The sequence below is a fragment of the Sphaerodactylus townsendi genome, linkage group LG06 (assembly GCF_021028975.2).
Source record: "Sphaerodactylus townsendi isolate TG3544 linkage group LG06, MPM_Stown_v2.3, whole genome shotgun sequence".
NCBI lineage: Eukaryota > Metazoa > Chordata > Lepidosauria > Squamata > Sphaerodactylidae > Sphaerodactylus > Sphaerodactylus townsendi.
Genome location: NC_059430.1, coordinates 105,537,799 through 105,553,678, shown reverse-complemented (window position 1 = coordinate 105,553,678; position 15,880 = coordinate 105,537,799). Strand labels below are relative to the sequence as shown.

The window sequence follows — 15,880 nt, the reverse complement described above, 5'->3', positions numbered from 1 at the left end:
GTGCTTCAACAGAGCAGCCAACCACCTCCGGTGAAGCGCCTACACCGCCCAGCGCCAGCTTCACGACCCCGAGGCTTTTCGCCATGTCCCTAACGATCAGATTGTCACTGCCGAGGCCACCCTTCACGGTAAACCTTGCTCTGGAGTCGCCTATAAGGCAGGCATTTGTTAAGAGTCCCCAGCGCCCGGCCAGCCAACCCAGAGTTTCTCCTCCATCCGGCCAAACAAACCCCAAGAGCCCTATGCGAGTTTGTGAACGGAAACCAGGAAGCTCAAGAGGCAGGTGATGAATGGCGAGGGAGGGCCCCAAAGCGAGGGGAAGCTCCTCATGCGCCTGCGCAAAGGAGAGCAGCCTCAGCGGAGTGCCGCAGAAGGCGATCACGGGCCTGGGCAAAAATCCTCGAACTGGCCGACATGCTTAAGGCTTGCCAGGACATCGGATCCTCCGCCCACCAAGCTAGCCTCCTCGCCGCCAGCACTCTCCACCCGGCCGGGAGGCAGCCTCAGGATGAGCTGCTTTAACTCGCGGCAGATCCGGACGCACTTCCGAAGGAGTGTAGAGCGAAAGCCCGGTGGGGGGGGGCCTACAACCCCGATGGAGGAGGGTCCTCCCCCAGGAGGAGAAGGCCACCAAAAACCCGGTGCCACGTTGCCAGAAAGGCTTCCCACTGGAGAAAGCGACTGCCCGTCGGGAAACTCCCGCCCAGGCGTCTCCCCAGCCCAGGACCAAGGAGGAGAGTACTAGAGAGCAGACTCAAAAGCGCCAAAGGGCCCCTACCAAAACCACCCCCTTCTAGAAGTGGCATCACCGGCTCGCATGCACCCAGCCCATCTCCTTTAAAGTTCCCCACAAGGTTCTTGTAAGCCCCAACCCAAGTAATGGACGAGCCCATCCCTACCGGGACGAATTGGGCTAGATGCTTGCCAAAGGCCTCTGCAGCTTTGAACAGGGACTGTTCATGCCGTCCCCGGAGTGATCGACTCCGCACGCACCAAGGACCACATCCATCTCCCAGGTCTGGACAAACATCCCACAGGAGTTGCCTGCGGAGCCAGCTGCGCTCAGCTGATTCTCTCTGCCCCATCGCTGCGCCGCTGCCGACCCAATAAAGGCTACGAGCCCCAGCAGCCAACATGGCGCAGCCTACACCACCGTCGCAGCGGTGGAGGCATATCGGGAGCTCCGCCCATACCTGGAGCTTCGCCATAGAAGGATGTAAGTTCAAAGGGCCTGGTAGACACCCGGCTGATGTTACCGTCATCAAGAGCAGCGAGTGGCCCGACCAGTGGCGACCGAGGCTTGCCAGCACATCTGGGGGGGGTGGGGGAGACAAACCGCTGAGCGGGCGTCCGCCCGCTCACGGTCAACAGCCCAGGGCTCGAGCGACAGCTCACAGTCCGCCCAATCGTCTTAGACATCCACGTCAATCTCTGGGGAAGGGACCTCATGAGTCAGGTCAAAACGACTCTGGTCTGGGATGGGTAAGGCCATCACGGATCATTGATCCCAACTGTGACCTCAGAAGTTCACTCTCTATCTCCGTAAGGAAACTGTTTCCCTCTCCCCTCCTTTTCTCTTTCTGTTTTTCGACCAGTAGAGGCGGGAGGGCCAATTGGCTGACTGGCCCTCCCTGGATTAAAATCTGGGCCCGTCCTGATACCGCAGCACTGTCAGGACAGGCCCCAGCCTAAGGAGTTGCTGCAAACACAGATCCACTCATGATTTGGGTGGGTGGTGTTTGCCAAGCATAGCGGCTGTGCAAAGCCAGGCGCTTCGGCGAAGCCGCCCTTAGGGAAGCGGTCTCGTGAGACGGCAATTCCCCAAGATAATTCGATCAAAAATTTTAGCACCATCCAGCCTCCTGCATTAGCCACCAAGGTCACGGTAAGTACAACTCCCTTGCAAAGAACCCCCCCCTCTCTTTTCCTTTGTGTGTGCGAGGACATTGCCTCTAGTGTCCTGATTGCTTCTTTCCCGGATAAGCCCATCCCCAAAGGCGCCTCCAAAGCCCCCTTTGTGTTGCTGATTAAGCATGCATACCCACAATCCCCAGGACCCGCCTGCTCCCTCCCCCCTCGAGGCTCGGACCCTGCCTTGGCGCACCCTGATGGCGGCTCTGAAGCCAATTCCCACCAGGGTCGCCTACCTCCTGCCCTCCCTGTCAAACAACTAAAGAAAGAGGGGTAGGCGGCCCCCAGGAGGATTGCATTAAAAGCAACCTTCACAGGCTGCAAAACAAGCCTTCTTCAACAAGCCTTCTTCCTTCTTATACTAAATTCTAAATACTAAACTCGATCCCGACCTCCCGCCATCCGCCATGAAACTGAGCCTGGCGGGACCCGGCCCCCCCCCCGTAACCTGGGAAAAGGGGGTGTGTTTCAGTCCCTCTTCCTACAGGTCCCTGTGGACTCCGACTCGCCATGACAGGCCAACCCATGGAATGGCGCCAGGAGGAAACCAACCCCATCCCGGAGATGGAACACATCTCTCTAGAGGATCCCGCCCAGCGATCTCAACAGGAACGCCCGTGTAGCCAGCGCCCAAAGAGCCGAATGACCTGGGGAGGCGTCAAGGCGACCACCAACCAAGCCCTAGAGCTGCTCATGGCAGAACCACCCCGAGACACCCGAGAACCTCTGTGCCGCTCTCCTTGCGATCATTACCGCCAACTCGGCAACCACCATCCTTTGCCTGCTCTGCTGCCTCCTGCCGATGGCGATCGGCCACCCCCTGGCGAGCTTTCACCAGACCAACATCTGGGAGCAGTTTGCTGCCGCTGCCAGCGTCTCATCCTTCTGCCTGGGCCAGTACCCACAAGTCGGGGAGCCTGCTAAGCTCCTGCCTGCTCCCCGTCTGCAAAGCGCCCGGAGACTTCCTAGTGGAGTCTGGGCTAAGCCCCTTCATGAATGCCTCTTCCATCAGGTACTCTATGAGCGCCGACTGGGGACCTGTCGTCCAAACCCTCCCGGCCGGCGCTCTCTCTCTTGTCACCAAGACTGTCGCTAACCACGAATCTAACACCTGCGCCCGCATCACCGGCGCAGCCAAGCGGGAACCGACCGGGCCCATTCATCGGCTCGGCCAATTGGAACTTCTTTACACACACGGAGGACATCCCCATGTTCGGAAACATCCTGCTCCCCAGGGGCTGGTTCTGGACCTCGCGGGGAGAGAACGTTTAACTAAATTCCCGACCGGCTCTCTGCCGGGAATCTTTGTTGCCTCAGTCGCCTCACCATCGTTCTACCCCAGGCTCCACCCGGAGGCCGGACGCCCGCCGCCGCCCAGCTCGCTCTGCCTTTCGACCCCTCACCAGCCGGACGGCGGTCGCCCTCTCCGAAGCGGAGTTAGTCTCCCTCGCAACTTCCTAGTGGGAGTCCCGGACTCGCTTCTTACAATGCTAAGACTATTGGCCGGCTGGCCTGTGCCTCTTGAGAAGTCCATCAACTCCACCTCCACAGCTCTGGGCCCTGGCCTGCGAGCAACAGGAACTTCGTCAAGCGACCCTAGACAATCGTGCCGCTATTGATTACTTGTTGTTGTTACACCACCAAGGTTGTGAGAATGTACATAATATGTGTTGTTTTAATCTTTCTGATAATTCCCAGTTGATCCACATGGCCTCTGAAGTATGATGTTTTGCCCCATTGGTGGTCAGCCCTCTGGAGCTGGCTGCCGGGAGGATGGTTGAGTGCTATTGTACAGCTTTGCATTGGTTTAATTGTGTGCCTCGTTATCGGATCTTGTTTCATTCAATGCGTGTCTAATATTGCCTGTAACATGTGTAAGAAGCCCCTCGAATTTCCCTTACCCCGCAGCCAAGTTCTAATGTTACACAAGCAGCTTGGTCAGCTTGACCAGACGGCGGAGGAGACAAGCGTCCCTTTAAATGCGCCCCTTAAGCGTTTAGGCCCCTTTTCGAAAATGTAAAAAAGGAGGAGATGGAGTACTGCACTGCTGATCCAGCAGCACCGTGAGTAGAAACGTTGGGGCGTAGCGGACCCTCTGACCTTGCTGGTCGCACCGCACCCCCACTCCTCATCCCCCCATGAGTCACGGGTCATGAACTGCCTGGCTCAATCACCGGGCGCAGGGACAATGGTCTTGCCCCCAGGTGAGGATTAGGCTCAGACGCTTACGCTCCTCTCCGCACGTAGCCAGGTGAGATCAAACCCACTACATAGACACTGGCTCTCATGCTCCCATGTTTAAAACCCACCATAAAAGACTGGAGTGATTTGAATGGGGGCTACAGGGTTCCCTGTCCTTGATCCAGTTAAGGACAGTTAACCCCACCAATCCCTGCCCTTTTCCCCAATGCAAATTGCCCGCCTCTCCAAAGCTAATGAAAGGGAAAGGAAGTCCCCTGAGCAAACACCAGGTCATTACTGACCCATGGGGTGATGACCCTTTGTGAGGTTTACTAGGCAGACTTTGTTTACAGGGTCTTTTGCCAACGCCTGCCCCAGTTGTCTTCAAGCTGAGAACTCATTTTACCAATTTTGGAGGATGGAAGGCTGAATCAACTTACCAGAAACCGACTTCTGCTGGGATCGAACTCTGGTAGTAAGCAGAGCTTGGACTGCAGTATTGCAGCTTACGCCTCTGCGCCGCAAGACCTGCTCTTAAAGCAGAGATATTTGAATTGATATTGTATGCGTAAAAGCTGTTCTGAGCCTGTTTCCGCCAGGAGAGTGGAATACAAATCCAAACAAACAAACAATTACAATTAAAAAACCGGCTTACATGCTCTCACTATTCCACCTACCCAGTGAGGACCTCAATAGTTTCCCTGCTGGAGTGGATTACACAAAGAAAGTCAGAGGCAGAAGATTCAGGCTGACAAGAGGCGTCTCTCGATCTCCCTCGTGCTTGAATGTGAGGCCTCCAAAGAGCACCACTCCTTTGAGCTCTCTGGGGAAAAGCATGAAGGAATGAAGGGGTTGGATTTGGATCTTACCAGGTTTTCCACTCAATCATCTCCATCTCCTCGCTTCAGTCCTCCAACCCTCTTGGTTTTGTCCATGTGGCTGCCCATTTCAGCCTTTTTCAGGGATCGAAACATGACCTTTCTCTCTCTTTCACCAGTAAGGCTGGAGAAAAATGCCCTGCCCCTTAACAGGGGCACAAGATACAGAAATGGATAGTTGAAGATTCTCGTAGCATGGAGGTCAAAAATATCCCATTAAGACTCTATTAAAAGAACGGGAGGGGGGGTGTCTTCTGGAAGATGGCAAGTCTGTAGAAGAGCTGTTAGGATGCAGCCCCTTAATGCTGGCTAAGTTGTGCTCTATTGTTTAAACTCAGGTAATTTAAATGAATGGGGGGGGGATCTTTGAGCATTTTAAAGACTATAGATTTAGCACAGACCTGGGCATTATACGGCCCACGGGCCACATCCGGCCCACCGGATGACCCTGACTGGCCCCCCTGCCTTTTGGCCCGGCCCTCCACAATATTTTCTGTTTCTTATGCGGCCCCATGGAAAAAATAATTGCCCACCCCTGATTTAGCAGGATGTAAACTCCTGGGAATTAAAGCCTGTTTATTTGTCATATTATAAGTATCTTGGCTATATCTCAGAGCAGGAAAGGCAAGACCCAGATTCAAATCCCGTCTCAGTCATGAAGCTCACCAAATTACCTCATAACTGTCATTCTCTTTCAGTCTATTCTACACTGCAGGTTTGTTAGAATGAAATTGAGAGCTATGTACGTCATCCTGAATTACTTGGAAGAGCTGGATAAAAGTGTCCTAAAATGTATTCTTGTTTGTACTGGAATTAATTTTTCCTGTTGTATTTTTATTTTTGTTATTTCAGATCTGATACTTTTGTGTGACCATTGTCATATACCTGCCATTTAACGTTGTATGCCAGTGTTGTTTTAATAATATCAAAGTCACGCACAAAATCTTCAAAATGTACATGCATATTCGGAGTTCCCAACTTTGCTGAGCTAGAAGAATTTTTGAATGTTGTCAGAGGGTGGCTGGGTCTACCATAAAATGGCCGCCAAGGGGGTAATCTCACACCATGGGGAAGTTCCAAGCCAAACATCCTCCAAACTATTATGGCAGCTGCTTTAAATAGATGCTCCTGCAGGTGCAAAGGTAATGTCTCCTGAGCTCTTCTGAAGTTCCTTCAATTCCAGGAAAGCTGAGGAAAAACAGCTTGCGTTTCAGTTTCCAAAGAAAGGAGTGGATTTGCTCCTTCATGTATTGAGTTTAGATTTATATCCCATTTTCTCAACCCCAAGGAGTCTCAAAGCGGCTTACAAATTCCTTCCCTTCCTCTCCCCACAACAGACTTGGTGAGGGAGGTGGGGCTGAGGGAGTTCTGAGAGAATTGTGACTAGCTCAAGGTCACCCAGTAGGCTTCATGTGGAGGAATGGGAAAACAAATCCAGATCTCCAGATTAGAGTCCACCGCTCTTAGCCACTACACCATGCTGGCTCTTTGTGTAGACCAGGGATCTTCAAACTATGGCCCTCCAGATGTTTGTAGACTACAATTCCCATCAGCCCCTGCCAGCATGGCCAAGTGGCAGGGCTGATGGGAATTGTAGTTCATGAACATCTGGGGGGCCATAGTTGGAAGACCCCTGGTGTAGACCCATGGAGAGGTTTTTAAGCCTGCAGGCTCAAGGAAGTCAGGCTTTAGCCAAACTGAGGACACATGGCTGTGGTGCACTTACCCAGCATGTTAGGGAGTGACCTGATGCTCTGTTGTGTTTTTTGTCACCTTTTGGTTGCATTCAAGAACCTTGGCATATTATTCACAAGACTCGAGAGGCAAGTAGGCACAGCAAACAGATGGGAACCATACTGGAGATCAATGATATATTTGGGGGTGATGTAGAAACTGGGGGCTAAAGGCAGGTTAACAGGAAAGCCCAAAATACGTGCATGACTGTCCATGCACAGTGGCGTAGTGGTTAAGAGCAGGCGTACTCTATAATCTGGAGGAACCAGGTTTGATTCCCAGCTCTGCCGCTTGAGCTGTGGAGGCTTATCTGGGGAATTCAGATTAGCCTGTGCACTCCAACACACGCCAGCTGGGTGACCTTGGGCGAGTCACAGCTCTTCGGAGCTCTCTCAGCCCCACCCACCTTACAGGGTGTTTGTTGTGAGGGGGGAAGGGAAAGGAGTTTGTAAGCCCCTTTGAGTTTCCTTGGAGGAGAGAAAGGGGGGATATAAATTCAACTCTTCTTCTATTCAGAAGCATGTGGTGATACGACTCAGGACTTCACTACGAAAAGAAGATGTTATTCCATTGATAAATTAGTGTGTGTGCAACATAATGACATGACTATTTCCCATTACCAGCTGCTCCATGCTTTACACTCTGGTGTGCTTTTAAATGCTGTGTTTAAGAACTTGTACGTTTCAAGTTTTGCTTTATTTTGTAAGTCACATCTGGCAGCTTCCCTGGAGAGGGGGTACAGAAATTTTCCAATTAAATAAATGAGGAGAGGAACAATAGGGATTTGGCAGGTGGTCTTTGTTCTGGGAGACTTCTGTAAAGCATCCGCTGATGAGGTACAGATTAGCTTCATTTCAGATTGGTTCAAAAATCTTTATTTCTATTTTTTTTTGTTCACAAAAAAACCAAGTGCCTCAAGTTTTTTGTTTTTTAGAAAACACACACACACACACCCCACTCGCGTTTCCATCCACCAGGCCAAGCCAAACATCACAGGAAAAAGTCTTAGAACACTTTTAAATATTCAGTTTAAAAAACAAACCCATAATACACAGTGGAACAGTGTCAAAGAGGATTCCTGTTATAAATACAGTGCAATAATTATGTACAACTTTTACAATATTAAGACAAGACCTGCTGTGCAGCTTAGGCCAAATGTTTGGAAGGCATTATTTTTAAAGAAGTCTCGTACAAGACAAAATATTGGAAGAATCAACGCCAGCCTCCTTTGTACAAGCGCACTGAATTAAGACTGAAAGCTGAGCTGCAGTTCATTGATGCACTCAACCCACATTTTAAAAAAAATTAGCTTGGGAAGCTGGTTAAAAAGCAAACTCAGCAATTAGAAACATGGAGAATTAATTATTCTACAAAAAACCAAAGTTCCAAAACAGTTCCTGTCAACTGAATACCACAGAGCTTTGCTTGCTTGAACAAAACCCACAACTCTATATACAAAGGTAAAGACTCATTTATACAAAGAAATTTTAAAAAACCAAGCTGGTTTTAAAAAAAGAAGCTTATTTTCAAACTGGTAAAGACACATTGCCCGTAAATATCCCTTCGTCCTTGGAAAGGCCTAGAACAACATCAAGGCATCCTCATTCCAAGATTTATCCTCCTTCTCTACTTTCCAGTCTTTGCAAGAAATTCAAATTGGTCTGCACCAAATCAAGGAACAGTGAATTGCTAAAATAGGGTTTGGCAGCTGACAAAAACCAGGAAGCAAATCCATCCCATATGGTCTGCCAGCAACCCTTGGCACTTCCCAACTACTCGGTGGCTCTCGTTTTTCACAGAAGAAAGCAAGTAAGCATGTGAAAGGGGTTGAGACGTGGGAAACTGGAGTGTGCCACCCAGGAGGATTCTGAGATGCACTTGTAATCTTGCACAGAGCATGAGTCTGTTAGAAGCCAGCGCATAGCTTTTTTGCTCGTGGCCGGATGCACGCTGTGCAAAGTTTGAGTATGTCCATGGGGTACACTCTGACTTGGCTGCCCACCCCCTTTCACCCCGCTGTGAGTCAAGGAAGGAGGGGAGGAGGGGAGCAGGGCAGGAAGACCTGGCAGTCTTTTGCTTAACATTTCCCCTGCCTGTACAAACCTTGAATCACCTGCTTCTCTTCCTTTGGCACTAAGGTATCAGAACTACAGATGTTCTTGTCATATGGGACGCTGCTAACGATTTGTGCTGGGCAAAAATCAATTTGGGGGAGATATTCCAAAAGGTGACCCGAGAAAAGTATTTGAATCGGAAAAGGCACCTTTGCACTCGGAAGACTGCCCGGGACTGAGCTCTCTCAACCCTGCATGCATGTAGTAGAAGTCTGGCTGGACCTCCCACTGCCCCAATACCCACACACACTTGCACAGCAAGTGACCTCATCTTGTACTGCGGCATCGTGGCATCGCCCAGCACAGACGGGGCTTGAGGCAGAAAGCAAGCAGAGCTACAGCTGTTTCTGCAGCTGTAAAAGGAAACAGGCCCGGTGGGCAAAACACCCATGCCACTCAACAGTGGCAAACTGAGGAATATTCGTAGATCTAAACTGAACATTACAACATGCCAGAACATGCATTCCTTATCAAATGAGTACTTTTACAATCAGGCTAGATGCATATACATAGGTGGACACAGCCAGTAGCTCATGCACTTGTTTTGGGGTGACAGTGCACAAGTGCATGCGCCAAGTTCTTTGTATCAGCAGGAGAAGGATGGTGTGCTTGGGGCCACACTCTTTGTCTCTGCTTGGGAGACCCCATAGAGGAAAGGGAGCAGAGAGAAAAACCAGTATACTGAATGAATTACTGAAGCACAGGTTAGCAAACCTTTTTCTCGGTTACATAGCTGGTTCCAAGCCTCATCCTTCACAAAACAAAACAGATCAATTAGACATCGACAGTTCAAACCTACATGGAGATATGACCATCTAAGTTCATTGAAATCAATGGGGTTAGACTGCAGTAACTTTTCATAGGATTGCAGAGTGATTTGAGCTGAAATGGATGAACGCTGCCTTGGCAGATGAGGCTACTGGGATGAAGAACCGGGGAAATATTCAATGAAGCCCCTCCTTCTGTGTGGTCGCATCTCCGATCCCTCCCCCATCCCAAGCAGAGGCAAGGTCAAAGAAATCCTGCTAAAAATTTCTGGCGCATCCAAGGGACAACACTGCTGGTTGAAAGACTCTGGGGGTCCAGTAGGGCTTGGGCCTCCACCCACACTGTGCCTTCAAGCAGATCTGAAGACCCCTTCTCAGAACAGTATCACTTGCAGCTAAGACAACAGGATCATTGAGCACTGCCTAGTCTCGAACACTCCTCCGTTGTGAAATGCTAGTCCATCAGGAAGATGGTTAGGTTGATATCCTCCAACCAACCTGTCAAAAACTGCTTGGAAGAAAACTAGCGTTTCAGGTCAGAAGGTTCCAGCCTAACCTTTCCACGTACAGACCCAGTTTTACAATCAGGACATTTTCACTAATGGATGCTGCTCAGTCATATGGCCTTCTGCTTACATTCTGAAGTGGGGTGGTCACAGGAGGACTTAAACCGTGCAATCATTCTGGGACCGGCCAATCAACTCTTACTGTACAACCAGAAACATTGCGAGGAAAAGATGACTGGATGTAGAATGTACACTATGCTGTACACCACAGGTGTCAAACTCGTGGCCCTCCAGATGTTGTGGACTACAGTTTCCCATCATCATGCTGGCAGGGTATGACGGGAACTGTAGTCCATAACATCTGGAAGGCCGTGAGTTTGACCCTCCCCATGGGAGCTATGTCTTGTAAGGCACCTCCCATATTTCCCCACAGATGTCTTCATAGATCAGCTTCTCAGCCAAGAACATGCATTCAACATCCCCATTCCATGCAAAGACGCCTTTCATTAAAACAGGGAGATTACCAAGGCAGAGCCCAAGACGTTCAGAAGAACCACTAATAAAGGAAAAGGAAAGAAGAATTGCTATAATGCCTAAATGAAGAAAGAGGCTAGAAAATTTGAGTCTTCCCCATTTGATTATGGGGGGAGAATGAAACACAGAATACAACAACAGTTGTGCAGTGATTCAGTTGGAGAGATGTGGTAAGGAAACCTCCTGTCTCCCAACCCTATGGTCGAACCTTAGAAGAACATTGTTCCCAAATCCATAAAACACCATGAGGTTTCAGCAGCTGTTCGGAGTGGCTTTGCAAGCCAAGTCAAACGTGTCTGGGCTTCCAAAAGCAGAGCAGGCAGCACTGCCCTTGCTCTGATCGGGCTTTGTGATGTCATCACGTAGCTAAGCTTGATAGGGAAGGATCGCTGAAGAAGCAGCCACTATTAAAAAAAAAATCACACTCCTCGAACTGCAGGAAATAACTGAGAACCTGCACTGAACAGCAGACAGAGGAAGAAAAAGCAAGGCCATTGGAATACAGAACCTGCTCCCTCCCCATCTTCCCCCCCCCAAAAAATGTCCTCCTTCCGCAATAAAAGCGTTTGCGAGCAAGCATTCAGCAGAGCTCTTATTCTTAATGCAAGGTTTGAAATACAGCAGCAATGAGGTTTTTCAAACGATAGCCACTCCGGCTTGATTGATCTGACATCTTCAAGCCTCCACAGCAAGCTGATTCCCACAAAAGCGCAGGGTAAGGACATCCCCTTCCCCCCACAACACTTTTGGGTTGTCACTTGTTCACTCCCACCCACCATTCTCATTTAGCGTAGCCACCGAGAAGCCTAGTTCTCAAAGACCACAGACTCACATCTGGGCTATACTTGTGGGATGGTGGTGGAAATACTCCTCCACACAAACACACACACACACCCCACACACCAAGAACGTTATACAGGAAGGTTGCTGCCTCGCCTTCTCTGCGATGCTCATTTTCAATGTGCAGAAATGTTTTGCCAGTGTGTAAGCATTCCAGGATGTGAGCCATCCAAGCTGGTGCCAAGAGTTGGCCTAGCTGGGCCTCGACAAAGGCATAGTTGGAGGGAATCTTGCCAAACTGTGGAGACCTGACAGTTCTCTGTTGCTCTGGCCTGCCTGCCCTCTTTGAACGAGAAAGAAAGGTTCGGAGGCCCAGGGCTCAGCTGAGTCTCTGGGCAGCACTTTGGATTGAGCCCTGAGAGCCAAAGGGTGGGCCGGCAGTGAGGAGAGGGGGGTCCACACCTGGCAAAGGGGGCCCATACACTGCATCTAATCCAATGCCTCCCCCGCAAAAGTGGCACCGTGAGCCGTCTCCCAGTTTTAGCGACGCCGATGGACCACTTCAAGAAGCCGCCTGAACAGCCACGGAAGAGCCATGGAACAGCCACGGAAGAGAACTGCCCACCTAGACAAGCTCTCAAAACCTGAAGAGATTTAAATACTCATTTTGTTTCCTCACTGAGCTCAGGATCAAATCAGTGCAGAGTTTGAGGTGATAGAATCACGAAAGGAACGGGGAGAGGGAAAGCAAAGGACGGCCTCCCGCCAATTGAGAACTTTGATGCTCAATTCTCCCTGCAGAACGTGATACCTGGGACTGTAAATCTCAACTAACAGCTGCCACTTTGGACAACTATAACAGATTGCAAGGAAAATGCGCAAAACCTTCAGGCCAAGCAATGCTTTAAATTTAAGACCCAAGTGCCGAATTGATTGAGATTTGTTGCACAAGGGAGCAAGGCATCGCCAACGCTAAAGAGATGCATGAAAGGAGGAGAGGCTTCCAGAGAAAACACAATTCATTTTTTTTCTTCCCTGAGTAAATGTCTATTGGTTACAAAAAGCAGGTTTCATCGAAGGACAGGACTTACAGGAGGCACGAGGCTGCTGCTGAAAATGGCATCTAGGCTTTGCCTCTTTTCAAAAATAATCCTACAAAATTTGTAATCCCAGCTGCCACGGCACCCAACTTTGCTGAATGGGCTAATATAGCACGTCACTGATATAGCTACCCTGCAAGTTTCACAAGACGCCGCGGGCAGAAACTAGAAGCAAAGATGCCATTTTCTGCGGCAGGCCTGCGATGATCATAAGAGTCACGATCTGTCCTAAGAGAGAAATAAAGAATGACCGATACAAATATCTATAAAATCAACACATGCCTAATAGAGGAACATAAATATGAAACACCAAGCATGCAATCTTCCAAGCTGCACTGAACCCATTAGGAAAAGCTCTGTGCATCTCAGAAGCTGAACAGAGCTCCACAGAAGCTAAGGTTGGTCTAAACATGGCTCATATTCCCCATTTTGCTTCTTTCTTTGTCATGGTAGCATGGGGTGAGAAGAGGCCTTGCCCGCTCAATTACTGAATTGGGAACTGAGCAGTCAAACCCCTGTGAATCTCCAGAGGCAACAAGTGCCTTCTTGAAGATGAAAGGTTTGTAGAAAGGGTACAAGGTATTGCAGATACACCATTTGAGAAGGGGGAGGTAATGGGTCCAAGCCTTCTGAGGCACCTCCTACTCATGCCATGGGATCTTCTGCACCTAATGATGACAGAGGGCAAAGGATTACCTGTTGACATGACTGGATTTTGAACAGAAAGGGTGGTTGCTTAGCTGAACATGTGCACCCAGTGGTCAGGCATCTGCTGAAGACCAGAAGATGGTCTACCACCAACTGGAGACCACTTGACGCATTTTGCTCCCTCCGAGCACAATGGACAATTACAGTGGTACTGTCAAAGGCTTTCACAGCTGGAATCATTAGGATGTTGTGGTTTTTCCGGGTTGTATGGCTGTGCAGATGCAGGCAAAACGTCTGGAGAAAACACTACCTGGAACACAGCCACACAACCCAGAAAAACCACAACATCCTAATTACAGTGGCCTTCGGGGAGACTAATTTACTGCCAGAAGTGGAGTCCAACTCTTTCATACTCCTTTCAACTCTACCAGCACCAAGAGGGATTTAAAAGAGTATGAGGGTCAACTTCACTTCCTATCCCAGGATTGCCTGCGTTAGTGCGTATGCACATGCGCACGCACACACAAGCAATCATGCACACAACATGCTGGAGGAGGCACTGGAAGGCATCTTGCCCAACAGGCCTGATAACAAGGGTTAGAAGGAAAGAAGGGTTTACAGTGCACTCTTCTAGACCCACCGAAGTTGATGCACAAAGTCCCCTTCCGCACATGCAGAATAATGCACTTCCAATCCACTTTCAATGCACTTTGAAGCTGGATTTTACTAAACAATTGTGAAAGTGGACTGAATGTGAATTATTCTGCCTGTGCAGAAGGGGCCTTAGAAGGGTGCGGCTCTGCTTAGGATAGAACTGAGTGCTGGGCTTCAGACTGGACTTCAGTGCTGGGAAGCTGCAGATGAGGTGGAAATGCCCACTGTTATGAAGACAGGGGGGGAAATCAGCACAGATGCCCTTCCAAGCAACAGTGTAAACTCCTTCATTCAGATCTCATGCATCCAGTTTATTTAGACCTCACCTTCAAGAGAAGAGTGAGGGGAAATCCTAGTTCACTTTGCTTGCTCCCCAAGTCAAAGTTTTCTCCATCACCCTGATATACAACTGGGGCTCAGCACCCACTCACAGGTGGTTCTGCAGCTCAAAAGTGGGGTTTATATGTCATGTTACACCCAGATTCCAAACAGAACAGGGGAAGATCTGGAGGCTACAGCAAGCAGAGCTGTAACTAAAGCAGTTCTGAACGCCACGATCACCAAGACACTCAGAGGTGTGATGCCACTGCTGCGCCTTGCAGTGCGAGACGGGTGCCCCAGCCAAGCCCCTGACTACTGGACCCATAGTGGGGGTGGGTGGAACAGGATAAGATCAGCACTCCTTCGGCCGTAACACCAACCCCAGGTGGCTGGGTGGTACACTTCCTTCACCGTGCACTGGCCCACCATCCACAGGTAGTGCCCCCGTCTGACTTCTGACTTTTTCCACCAACACGAGAAATCCATGCAAAGCAAGAATGCATCTGGTCCTTCCTAGATAAGGCATGGCTATTTCAGCTCCTTTCTCCGTTGTACGCACAAGGAGAACGAGGGAGGAATAAATGTCTACTCTGCAGACCATTTCTAAGGGGAGGAGAAAGTCCAGAGCAAGAGACTACCTAGAGGTAGCCGGCCGCTTGCCTCCTTGTGCCCAAGGGCTCATGAAGTTCTTGATGGTTGTGGAAAATGGCTGAGATGGACAAAGATCTCCTCGAGACCGGAGAGCAGCTTGTGTGGCCTCCTTGTACCCAAAGCTTCCAAGAAAAGCCCGGAGGGAGGAGAAGGGAAATGGTAGCACCATAAACCAAAACAAAGACGAGGACTACGAATCCCGGTTCAGTTTTTCAGCAGGTCGCCCAAGTCGTAGGCCTCAAATAAGTCGCTCACCCCCTCCCCCTCCTCTAGCCCCCACAGGTAGTCGTCTTGGTCGAGGGGAGGGGAGAAACTGACAAATGGGCCGGCGTCGCCGTAGGAGGCGGAAGGGAGCTGGTCCTCTGTCTGCTGCAAGAGATGCTGGGGCAACTCCAAGAAGCCATCTTCCCCTTCCATGAGGCAGTTTGGCAGCTCTGTCTTCACGGGCTCAGCTGGGAGACAGAAAAGAGCCAAGAGTAAGCAGGACACCGAAGTAACCGCGTGCCCCCGCCCCCAAGGCAGAACCGGTGAGATTCACCAGTCACCTCCTTTTCCTGTCTTTGAGTAAACTAAAATATTGACTCCCCTCCCGGAGAGAACTGAAACTCCCTCACCATGAAAGACTGTGCATCTGGAAGACGAAAAGTCAAGATACAATTGATTATGTGCTACATCAGTGATGGCGAACCTATGGCACGGGTGCCAGAGGTGGCACTCGGAGCCCTCTCTGTGGGCACGCGCACACAGTTTGTCATATGGGGGGTGGAAAATCACCTCCCCCCACACACACAGCCCTGGGTCACTGAGCACGACGTGCGCACATCGCGATGAGCAGGGAGGACTCGGCTGGCGGGCCTGGTGCCTGTGCTCCAGGTGGCTAAAGCCCAAGGCGGGGGGGGGGGGGGGGCAAAGGAGGCAGAGATGCTAGAGAGGCACAGAGCGGTGCGCGCAGGACTTGCTGGAGGCTAGAGCAGGCTGGCCCCTGCTTGAGTGGGTGGGGGAGAGGAAGAGGGAGCCAACTGTTGTTTTCTAAACTAAAACCTCAGCATTCAGGTTAAATTGCCAGGCTGACACTTTGCAATAAATAAGTGGGGTTTGGGT

General features: G+C 50.3%; 1 protein-coding gene across 1 annotated transcript in view; it reads right to left on the bottom strand.

Moving 5' to 3' along the window:
• Window positions 1–7,556: 7,556 nt before the first annotated feature.
• The window catches only part of E2F2 (E2F transcription factor 2), a 55,676-nt gene continuing 47,352 nt past the window's right edge, over window positions 7,557–15,880 (bottom strand). Inside the window, exon 7 of the mRNA XM_048501456.1 lies at window positions 7,557–15,231. Coding sequence (XP_048357413.1) covers window positions 14,984–15,231 — 248 coding nt within the window. The 3' untranslated portion in view covers window positions 7,557–14,983. The remainder of the gene's footprint in view (window positions 15,232–15,880) is intronic.